Genomic DNA, 12490 nt, shown 5'->3' with positions numbered 1-12490 from the left:
TTTTTTTTTTTTTTTTTTTTTTTTTTAGATTTATATTTCAAATAAGTGCTTTTGAATGCTTTATTCATCAAATAATTCTTAAAATAATGTATTGCGGTTTCCACAAAAAAAAAAAACAGTTTTGAACATTGATAATAATAAGAAACATTTCTTGAACACCATATCAGCATATTAGAATGATTTCTGAAGGATCGTGTGACACTAAAGACTGGAGTAATGACTGCTGGAAATGCAGCTTTGTCATCACTGCAATAAATTACAAATATATTAAAATGGAAAACTTATTGTTGATTGTAAAAATATTTGGCAATATTACTGCTTTTACTGTGTTGATTATCACATAAATGCAACCTTGGTGAACCCAAGACTCCTTTCAAAAACATTTTTAAAAAATCTTTTGAAAAATTCAATGTTTTAAATGGTATTATGCGTACAAAAGCAAAGAGGATCCAGTACTGTCTGTATGAACAGGTAACTGAGGTCAGTCTCTTCCTCTAGCTAGTGATATCCTTCAGTAATGCCTGTAACCATAGTGACACACAACAGAAATAAATATCAAGACTTTGTTGCATTTTTTATTTTTTTTTTTGGATTTAATTCTAAACACTTTAAGGCAGCTCTTGCTGTTTTTAGCCTCTTAGATATTAAAGGGGTCATATGATGTTGCTAAAAATTACCACACTGTTCCAGAACAGTTTAACCCAAATATTCAGATGTGTCCAGCACATAATGCGCTGCACACATCTGAATATTTGGGTTGAACTGTTCTGGAACAGTGTTGTAAATACAACTTAACCACTGATCATTTCCATCATTTATAGTTGTGTCCTCTTTTGGAAGTCCAAACAAAGTAGTTTTGCTTTCACAACGAAACACACAGCGGGCTAGAGTGAGCGGAGACCAGCGGGTTAGAGTGAGCGGAGGCCGGCGGGCTTGCGGCAACCACATGTGACGACCCCGGGCTGGACTCCGCTTCGTCCACGGTGAAAGGCGATCCACAGCACAAAGATGATGTATTTCCTCAGCGACCAGCACGGATCAGCTCCAGGCATGACGAAGCAGATATCGTCCTCTTGGAAGGCCAAACAAAGTAGTTTCGCTTTCACAACGAATCAGACAGCGCCTTCACGACATGGCGACAGCAACAACACAATAGCGAGAATAAAAGTTACGCCTTCTTTCTTTGCGTGAACATTTGGGCGGCGTTATGCAAATCTTCCCACATGGTGAAGTAGACATGTGGGGGCGTGTTAGAACGAGCCGTTTTAGGCAGGCGTGGTTGACTCTTAACTTTTATAAAGAATATCTCTTTGGATTTGAGACTTTAGTCTTTGCAACTTTACAGATCTTCTTTATGCACCAAGAGCTTGTAACACTCCAAAGAGAAAGGAAAAATTGAAATCGCATCATATGACCCCTTTAAGCCAGTTTTGTCCAATTAGTTTTTCTTGTTCTCCACCTCCTAAACACTTAAAAGGCATTTGTGTCTCTCGCCGACCACACAATACCAACGCTTTCTGACATTGTTCATAACCTGAGAGATGTTAACAGTCCTAACACTGGCGATAGCGCAAAGAAGCATGTGCCTTATTCCATATGCATGTCAACAACACAACAGGTGACTAGTTGTCGACTGCATTTCAGTCCATACAGTGCACATCAACTGAACTCGCTCTAAAAATAGTGATTCAGGTCTCCAGTATCTCTGGCTGAGATTGATAGAACAAGAACATCTGCTAAGGTTGTGTGTGCATATGCACAACGTTACTCCTGTTAATTTCACATGATCCTTCAGAAATCATTCTAATATGCTTATTTGGTGTTAAAAAAAAATTCTTATCAGTGTTGAGAACAGTTGTTCTGCTTAATATTTTTTTCAGTATTCTTTTATGATGGAAAGTTAAAAAGAAAGGCATTTATTTTCCCTTTTGATCAATTTAATGTGTCCTTGCTGAATAAAAGTGTTGATTTCTTACTGACCCAAAACTTTTGAATGTTAGTGTACATTCCGGACCATGCTTGAATAAGGTTATTCGGGGTGATCATAAAGGTTTGACTGCTCCCACAACCATGTGCGTGCATAACTATTGAAACTGTTGTTTCTCAAATGTTTGTTTTCAGTGATGGAGTACTGTAGACGAGTTCACTTGTTCCAGCTCACGTCCAAGTATCTCAATTGCTGGCTTTGTTTGTGTTTATTTGACTGAAGAGCAGAATGGAGAGAGGGAGTTTTTGAATGTTAAGGCTGTTCTGTTTTTTTTTTGTTTTTTTTTTACTTGTTTGCTTTGTCTGGAGTTTTTCAGCATGCAGTACATCTTTGTTTTGTCCTGTAGTACAGCTGAATCTTAACAAGCCTGTGACCCATAAATATGGGATTGGTTGAAAACCTCATGGTCACTTGAGTTAATTTGGTGCTAGATAAGTGCAGGCCCTCTTTCTGTTTATTGTCTTCCAAAGCAGGATGCATATTCTTTTAATTTTTCTTGTAAATTGATTGTATTTGTAGTCGTGATCTCATATTGTTGTTCTGGCAGTGTTTAAACATTCTCAAGGGATTGTTTGATTTGTTTATGTGCTTTTCGTGTTTGTGTTGTGTCTTGAGTTTTTTTTTTGTGTGTGTGCGTTTGCTGTTTGATGTCGGAGTGTTTCGGCTGCTGTGTGCGTGTGTGCGTGTGTGCGTGTGTGCGTGTGTGCGTGTGTGTGTGCGTGCGTGCGTGCGTGCGTGTGTGCGTGCGTGCGTGCGTGGTGAGGAGGTTTGTGCCTGTCTCTGGGCCCCTCCAAAAGACAGCTTCATAGGTATTGTTTTCATGCCATCTGCATAAATTAACCTGTCACGCAGACGGCTCTCCTTACCCACATTCTCCTGGGAGGGCCCGAAACAGGCCACTCTCACACACCCTGTTAACACAGTTGTGCCAACAGAGAGAACATGCTGCCTTCAGAAATGTGATTTTTCACAGACTAGCTATCATGATGATGCTGCGTTCATGTTTTTTAGGTTACATAAGCTGGTGTTTTATCACTAAAAGTGTGCCTTTTTCTTTTTGGTGCAGCAGTTCCTACCAGAGAATGAGAAATGACTGAAAAGTGGGCCACGGTCTTTATTTCACCGTTTTGCAAAGGAGTTTGTGAAGTTCCCAGCAGACCACCACTTGATTCAAAGCTATAATGAAAACATGAACACATACAGAGTCCAGATGTAGGCTATAGTTTGAGACATCGGCTGGACGAGATCAGATATACAAAAATTTCCACATTTCGCTCCCCTGACTGCTGTTTTCCCCCTATGTTTGTGTTGGCAAATTGTGTGTATGTCGTTCTCAATGTATGTTAACTGTTCCACATCAGCTAAGTGGAAACTTGGCTTTGATGTTTGTTTTTTATTATTATAATTTATTTATTTATTTATATATATATATTTTATTTTTTTTTATTTTTTTTGCGGATGCTGGGATATGGACTGTGTATCAGTCACTAGATCTTGAGATTAATTAGACCATCAGTTTGTGAATGCTTTCTTTTGCAGGTCAGACAGGCCAGCAAGATGAAAGCCAGAGTGCCAACTGGCTGTTTGAACATGTTTAACAGCATTAAGCTGTTGAGATGAGACAAATCTGAAATTATTATTAGGATGTATATTAGAGAAGGTCAGTTAGCAGCATTGTTATTTGCTGCCGTATTCTGTGTTATTAATATAAAAATAGAAATTTACTGAAAGAAGTGAAAATGTAGGCTAGGAGTGTCGCTAGCAAAATGTCATGCATGTTAATTAACAAGTACATCAAAAAGAAAAAATGTAGGCCATTGACATTGCAGTCGATTGTAAGAAGGGACGGGGTTTAGAAAAACGAATTGATTGGAGAAGTCAGCATGCATCACCAGAGAGAAGTCTGTCATTTCACTGTTAGATCGAGTTTTGATATTTTGATTAAAAATTACAAAATTTATTTGAAAAATATGAAAATTACAAGATTTACTTGTCTCACTTGTATCCTCTACGGGAAGTTACTATAGCTTGCAATCACGTGATTCTGATGATGCGCCAAATTCAGATGGAGGGCAGGAAGTGAAAAGCAGAATGGATTAGATGGAGGAAAGTCTGTACTGTACTGGTTTATACATTATTTCAAGAAGTAGGTATTAACAGAAAATCATGACACACGTTGGACGTGATCCTTATGTTATGAAGAAGAGCGATTTTTAAACTAAATTGAAATACTTGCCTGCCAGTGGATGAGGCAGTGGATATAGGCTAATCAACTAATCCTGATTGCAAACAAGCTATTTCGAAAGTGAATCCCACATTTATATGAGGCATGCAGGATATATGTCACTCCTGAAACTTTGCTGCATGTACAGGGTATGTGGCTGCTGATCCAGTTAGCAGCACGTAAAACAAAACTTTTATTCAAATTCTGAATTGAATGTGCTGTACATGTGGAAGAATTGACAATAAAGCAGACTTGACTTGACTTGAAAGCGAGCTAATAGCGCTTCCATATAATCACTAAAAAGCTGTCACTCACTTCAATTTATCACAATCTCACAATGTTCCGTTATAATCAATGAAGCTCTCTAAACTGCACATATAATATCTTATTTGCATCTTGTCTGTGTGTGGTGTTTAGCATTGACTGAATTCTGACTGTTTCATGCTGAATCCCTGAGAGTTGGCAGCCCTGTATCTATTTATATATTTCTTTATTAATATATTATTACATCTTATATTAACCATTTGCAAAACATAGGCATTTTGAGTTTCTGCTAGCGATTCCTATTCCTATATAAAAAAAATCACTTCCTGCCCTCCAGCTGCCTTTCACACCACAGCAGTGACGTCATGTGCGAGCAACCTATTATAAGTGGCCTTGTAACAATGTTTAGCGTATTTTTGGATAATTTCTATTAAAATGCTTTTAAAACTATCTAGACACAAAGATTCTCCATAGACTTACATTAAAAAAAAGCTTTCCTTGGATTGGTTAATAACATTTTAAGGCAAGCCTAGTGACAGATCCATTGTAAAGTAAATGTAAACTCATTTCAGAAATGGCCTAGAATTAAATTTTAAGCCTATTCATGTGATCTCTGCCTAGGCTGTATTGTTTTTGCTTTGCAGTCTTTGTTTCTTACGTGTCGTTGGCGTTCTTTCGTGACATTCTTAAATTTGATTTTTCTTTGCTTTGGCTTGTTTTTTATTCTCAGTGTAAGAAGACACATATTCCTTACAGAGATAGCAAGCTGACACGGCTCCTCAAAGACTCTCTGGGTGGAAACTGCCGAACTGTGATGATCGCGAACGTCAGCCCGTCCTCACTCTCCTATGAAGATACACACAACACTCTCAAATATGCCAACCGCGCCAAGGAGATCAAATCCACTGTGAGTCCTACACATACTTCAGCTTCAGCAGTCCCCCGACCAACAACATGCCTCAAATCACCCATGAGTTCACTTCGTACAAAGATGCTATTAAAGCGTCATTATAATATAGGTCATATTCTGAGAGGTTCTGATTCTCTCTCCCTGTATTTCAGCTGAGGAGTAACGTGATGAGCTTGGACAGTCACATTGGCCAGTATGCTGTCATCTGTGAAAAGCAGAAAGCTGAGGTAAAAAAAAAAAACATGATGAATCTCAACCTTAATTACGTCTTAATGTGGAACTACTTACTTTGTAAATCTGGTTTGCTTCTCCTGTTAGGTGAGATGGGTCTAATCCACATGAGACTAGCTTGTCTAATGAGAGTGTGTGTGTGCTTGCAGATTGTCATGTTGAAACAGAAACTCAAAGAGTACGAAGAGCGGAAGGTGGAGGTTCCTGTCCTTAATCCAATCCCTATTCAGAGGAGAGCCGAATTTGAGAAGTAAGCAGCACGTGTGCCTACGTTCAGTCTAAAAGCGTGCACTCACGTGATACAGCAGATTCTATTTGCAGGCACCAGCATGCATCTTGAGACCTGTATTTTTGTTTGTTTAGATGTTGTTTATTTTATGCCATGTGTGATGTGCAGCTCTTTAACGCTGTCCTTTGAAACTTTGAATACGCCTCAATTATTCATGAGTAAGAGTACACAGGACAAAGCCAGACACCATCGCAGGTGGAGGTCTCCTTACCTCTGCATTTTTCATCAGGCCCAGTGGAGAGTGGAGACTTGTGCTTTGTGTAATTTTTTGCATCCCCCCCCTTTTCCTTTTTTTGGTTTATTGCTTGTTTTAGACAGGAAATGTATCAGATTTTTGCAACACATCCCATGAACACGCCCCACCCCTCAGCCTTTAGATTCAGTCATTCTGTTTGTGTGTGGTTCTCGTCAGTAAAAACCGCCGCAGCATCTGTAGATGGGAGGGAGAAAATGAAGGACAGGCGGAGGGAGGAGAGAAAGAGGGAAAACAACAAGGGTGGGAGGGACGGAGAGGGGAAGGAGGAGGGGGAAAAGCTGAATGAGTCTCACTCCTACGTGTTTCATTCACCGGCATCAGAATTCACAACTTGCCGAGCGAGAGAGAGAGGGGGAGAGGTGCTTAGTGGCAAGGAGTGCTGGCGCGCTCCTGCCCGCATTAATAATGCAGGAGTCTGGCAGTGTCGGCGCTGCACCAACATTATGGCCCCAAATACAGCTTCTGCACTCTTTTCTAAAAATCAAAACTAATACCGCCCACACACAGTTCAGGTGATATCTCAAAGCATTCATTAACGAGCGTGTTTGCACTAGTGTTGCAAAAGACTGTGTTGGAGTATTGAAGGCTCTCAATGGAGAAAGTGTTTGAATGAGAGCATGATGGCCTTTAGCGCTTACCTATATTAAAGGGGTCATTTGATGTTGCTAAAAAGAACATTCTTTTGTGTATTTGGTGTAATGAAAACACACGGCGGGCTAGAGTGAGCGGAGGCGGGTGGGCTTGAGTTAGCGGTGGCCGGCGAGCGAGAGTGAGCGGAGGCCGGCTTGAGTGAGCGGCGGCGGGCTTGCGGCAACCTCATGTGACGACCCCGGGCTGGACTCCGCTTCAGCTCCAGGCATGACGAAGCGGATATCGTCCTCTTTTGGAACAATACTACAGCGAGAATAACAGCTACGCCTTCTTTCTTTGCGTGAACATTTGGGCGGCGTTCCCAAATCTTCCCACATCGTGACGTAGACATGTGGGGGCGTGTTAGAACGAGCCGTTTTAGGCAGGCGTGGTTGACTCTTAACTTTTATAAAGAATATCTCTTTGGATTTGAGACTTTAGTCTTTGCAACTTTACAGATCTTCTTTATGCACCAAGAGCTTGTAACACTCCAAAGAGAAAGGAAAAATTTAAATCACATCATATGACCCCTTTAAATAGAAGAGAAAAAGGTGCAGTAAGTTGAAATATATTCTCAGTTATCATAGGATGCATTCCTAGCCAACTGTCAGGTATGCTTCATATTTTTCCCAGTGAGACTTGCTCTACCATTCAAAAGTTTGAGTTTGGTAAGATTTTTTAATATTTTCAAAATATTCTCTAATGTTCACCGAGGCTGCATTTATTTGATTATAAATAAACTATTAGTAAAATATTGTGAAATATTAACTTAATTTTATATTTTAAAATGTAATTTATACTTGTAAGGGCAAAGCTGAATTTTCAGTCTTCAGTGGAGCATGATACTTCAGAAATCATTCTAATATACTGATTTGGTGCTAAAGAAACATTTCTTATTATCAACGTTAAAAACAATTGAGCTGCTTAGTATTTCTGTGGAAACTGACCCATTTTTAGGATTCTTTGACTGAAAAGAACAGGATTTATTTAAAATATAATTTTCTTTATCAATCTTTACTGTCACTTTTGATTAATAAAAGTAATATTTAAAAAATATATGACTTCATATTTTTAAAACGATAGTGTACTTAGGAACTAAACCAGAAAATTAAAACTGGGATCTGATCTCATGTTGGGCCTGCTAATTTTTTCTAAGCTTTATTTAAACCACAATATTCCATTAATTCTATTTTACTTTTTTTTTTTCTCGAGTAGTATAATGAGGAAATTGTCAGTAAGGTACAGGGAGCACATGACCTCTTATAGGTCAGGAGCAGTGTAGAGCTCTCTGTGCCACAGTTCTGAAACCTTTTTGTAATATTATAATTTATACAGAGTGTATACATTAAAGGGTTAGTTCACCCTAAAATGAAAATTCTGTCATTAATTACTCACCCTTGTGTTAAAGGCTGAACGAACGGAAAACAATTTAAGATTTTTTAAATCTGAGGGCTCTCTGACCCTCCCATAGACAGTTACCTTGCTGTCTATGGGAGGGTCAGAGAGCCCTCATATTAGGGCTGAGCGATATAGCAAAAAAAATGTATCAACGATATAATGTTTCATATCGTTCGGTATCGATAATTAATGACATTTTTTATAACCTTTTTTAAAACAAAAAGCAATAGAATTTTTTTTTTTTATTTAACCACTGTATTTATAATTAACACAATAATCACAATAATTAACTCTTAATCCAAAGAGCCGAAGCGCCATTCACACAGACTGCATTTAAAAACATACGAGACGCAGTGAAAAGGAATAAACCTCCACAAATTCGTAACTGTTTTAACTTTGCATGGCTTTCTATACATCTCATCTGTGAGACGTGAGTGCAGCAGTCATATTTGCCCGTCTAAAAAATGCGCTGAATATGCGTTCTGTGTGAATGACTTGGTTTCGGTTTTAACCTACTCAAGATCTTCTCCGCATTGAGCTTCTATATTTCTATAATATTTTGAATGAATAATGCAGCAGCGGCGCGTCTCGTGGGCTAGACTAACAAAACATTAAAATGAAAACGTCACTCACATCATTATCACCGCATCTCGCGCGCCACTGATGACGCTCCCTGATGCACACCTAACATTCAAATGCAAATGTTTATTTTAAATTCGACTAATAATCATTCTCTATTCACAATCTCCTCATCACAGGCAGGCAAAGCACTCAATTCAGCATGTGTTCGTGTTTGTGTGTGCTGTCTGCGTCACTCATAGCACGTGCCTATATCGTGCACTATATTGAACATTTTTTATATCGTTATCGAAGAAGGTGTACCATCGATAAATATCAATACAGTTTTATCACCCAGGCCTACCTCATATTTTATGAAAAATATCTCAAATTGTGTTCCGAAGATGAACGAAGGTCTTACGGATTTCGAACAACACGAAGGTGAGTAATTAATGACAGAATTTTCATTTTTGGATGAACTAACCCTTTAACTACCAGGCAATTTCTATAACGCAGAACCTATACAGTTGGTATAGGTGAGAGGGGTGGCATCCATTGAATAGAGACAATAACTCAGCGTCTTTTGTGTTTTGCAGGATGTCTGAGTCCCTGCGCAGTGTATTTGCAGCACGTCTGCAGGTCCGTAAAGAGCATCTGGACATCGAGAAGCAGTTGAATGAAAGCAGGTTGACTATGACACACAAGGAGCTGTGGCACCAGCAGAGCCTGATCTTCTTCCCCGACAACAGGGCCGAAAGGGTAACAAAACTGATTCATAAACACACTTCATACAGGTTGTTTAAAACTGATTTTCAGTTTCACAGTTGTTTGAAAGTGATTTCATTGATTTATTTTTTTTATTTTTATTTTTATTTTTTGGTAAGAAATTAATGCTTTTATTTAGCAAGTTGTATTAAATTGTTGACATTTTATAATTTTACAACAAAAAAAAATGTTAGAATGAAAAAAAAAAAAAGTTTCTTGAGCACAGAATTAATTGCTGCTGAAAATTCAGCTGTGCCACCACAGAAATAAATTACAATTTTAAATATATTCAAATAGAAAACTAGGGATGCGCCGATCCGATATTCATATTCGCCGATCGTGTATCGGTCAGAGAGGGCTGATCCAAATCCGAGATTGTGCATATTATTCTGTGTTACTTCTGAAGCCATACGATAGCGTAAAGGGTTACTCCACCCAAGAAAACAAAAATAACGACTTTATTCAACAATTCGTCTCCTCTGTGTCTCTTCGCATCACCGTAGCGCCATTTTAGAGAAAATCCACTGAACGCAAGCAGCGTACGCTCTTCTGTGTCAGCCGCGCTGCACGGATGCGCTGTTTTCATTCAAATCAAAGCGTAAATACACATAGAAACCGTATCCCTTTAATGCGAACTACATATGACTATTTAAGTCCTTACATTAAAGTTCACACAAACTCTTTTCTCCGCTGTGGCTGTCAGTCATTCGTTCAGCCTTTAAGCCCTGGTCGCATTCGGTTATGACAGTCAGCTCGGTAAAGCTCTCTCCAAGATCATTCTGTGTTCCCATTATTATACTTGATTTGTAAATAAATGTCTATGATTTTGCAAAAAGGACTTTATCTTCTTGCCGGAGTTTAATGTTGTTTTGTTACTTGCTACCGGGTGTCTGTGAGAACAAAACACGGGCGTAGAAAAGACTATAAATTGTTTTTAATGCACACAGTAACTGAAATTTAAAACTGTTAAAAGAAAGGCTCAATAACTGTTGCACAGATATAATACACTACGCATCAGTTTCTCTTCCCTTTGTGCTTTGCACTTTTTAATGCAAAGCGCTGCGTGCTGTGACTCCGTTGCTTCAAGCACATCATTCTGCACACCGGATGCGCATATTGTAAGCGCTTCGTGCCACACTGTATTTGTTTTGTCCTATCGAATCTATCATATGTTGTTGCCTTATTAAAAAATATGCTATACATTTAAAAAGAAATGTATTTTAATTTTATAGTATATACTTATATATAAATACATTCATGAATGTTTTTCATTTTTTTATATATTTTTGTCATAGATTATGAATATACATATATTTTTTCATATTTATTGATTATTTTTCTTTATAATGAAGTAGTCTGTATTTAGTAGATTGTGAAAGAATGATTATCAGTTCCACACACAGAGATATATAAATTCTACATTTATTTAAATGGGGGGGAAAAAAAAATCTTCACTGGTATCGTATCGGTATCGGCCAATACTGAACCCTAGGTATTGGAATCGGTATCGGAGGTGAAAAAGGTGGATCGGAGCATCCCTATAGAAAACACATATTTGAAATTGTAATAATTTCACAGTATTACTGTTTTGATTGTATTTTGATCAAATAACTGCAGTCTGGATGAGCATAAAATAATTCTTTCAAAAATATAAATAGAAAAAAAAAAAAAATCCTCCAAACACCAAACTTTTAATATTGTGTTTGGTATTGTACATTGTAAAAATTAATTGTTCAGTATGTGTGTGAACCCTGATTTAGTCATTGTTTGTTTGGTTGTTTTAGGCCACCTGTAAGTACGAGCGTAAACTGGCCTCCCTGAAGTCTCACCAGGAGCACTTGCAAAAACGCTTGATGGAGAGTGAAAAGCGCTTCCAGGAGAACAAGGGATGGCTTCATCGCATCGAAAATGAAATGAAGCTGCTTGGACATGAAGGACACACTCCAGAGGTCAGGGCCGGGTCACTTTTACTTCAGATTAAGACTGCACGGGGAGTATACATGTGGTGGCAGAAATGTCAACCAGTAAAGCTTCTGCTATACTTAAATCAAAAAACTAAAGTACACCCTATGAAATCAGACATGCACTTCCAGTGTAGACTGCATTGTTGATTGTAATGGGAGCGTTTTAATTTTGATGGCCCAGTGTAAGAGGCCATTTACACAGAATGCGTTTTTCACATTTAAAAATGTGAAACGCAAGCTGTTGGAATGGGGGGTAAAAAAACACAAGGTCTAGAGACGTGTTTTTATAAAACATTTGTGATTAAAGGGGTCATCGGATGCAAAATTCACTTTTGTTGTTGTTTGAACATAAATGTGTGTTGGAAGTGAGTGTAAACATACATCCTATAATGATAAAAATCCACCCAGTGTTTTTTTCTATTTTAAAATCCCCTTTCTCAAATCAGGCTTAAGCGATTGAGGTGTTTTGTTGTTGGATGTAATAATGAACATAGCAGTCATCATTTACTCCCGACATCTGAGCCGCTGAAGATCCAGAGGATTAACGTTACTTTCGTTTTGAAAGGAATGCGCCGATCCCCGATCTGCCTAAATGCGTCTATGTTCGTGCGAATCATTCGTGATCGAGCTTCATCTACACAAGAAGTGAGTATAAGGTTTTTTATGAATCTTTGCAAATCGCCTTTCCTAATATGTGCTAGTTAGCAAGTTTCGCGGCTAAAGTAAACAGTACTGCTTGTCACCCACTGAAGAGAGGGGTGGGGTGAGCAGAGCTCATTAGCATTTAAAGCAACATGGACTAGAACGACGTGCTGAAAACAGAGCTCATTTTGACAAGGTAAAAAGGGTGTTTTTTACACTACCATTGAGAAATTTTAACCAAAGTATGTTAAGACCCTAAAGAATCATATAAACTTATACCAAATGGGCATCCGATGACCCCTTTAAGTACTTTGTAAATTTGAAACTGCTTTTGCACTGATGGCCAGATTTGTCATTCATCTGTTTTGAATA

The 12490-nt window shown here is 38.4% G+C and overlaps 1 protein-coding gene across 2 annotated transcripts in view; it reads left to right on the top strand.

Moving 5' to 3' along the window:
• LOC107700457 (kinesin-like protein KIF18A) overlaps positions 1 to 12490 on the top strand; it is a 29173-nt gene that overhangs the window by 7103 nt on the left and 9580 nt on the right. For both annotated transcript variants that reach the window (XM_016502108.1, XM_016502105.1), the window contains exons 7-11: positions 5206 to 5382; positions 5538 to 5612; positions 5766 to 5866; positions 9344 to 9506; positions 11297 to 11461. In XM_016502108.1, the coding sequence (XP_016357594.1) occupies positions 5206 to 5382; positions 5538 to 5612; positions 5766 to 5866; positions 9344 to 9506; positions 11297 to 11461 (681 nt within the window). The remainder of the gene's footprint in view (positions 1 to 5205; positions 5383 to 5537; positions 5613 to 5765; positions 5867 to 9343; positions 9507 to 11296; positions 11462 to 12490) is intronic.

Source organism: Sinocyclocheilus anshuiensis, unplaced genomic scaffold (genome assembly GCF_001515605.1).
Source record: "Sinocyclocheilus anshuiensis isolate Anshui unplaced genomic scaffold, SAMN03320099.WGS_v1.1 scaffold154, whole genome shotgun sequence".
Classification (NCBI taxonomy): Eukaryota; Metazoa; Chordata; class Actinopteri; order Cypriniformes; family Cyprinidae; genus Sinocyclocheilus; species Sinocyclocheilus anshuiensis.
Note: the sequence above shows the minus strand (reverse complement) of the source record. Positions and strands in the feature narration are given on the sequence as shown.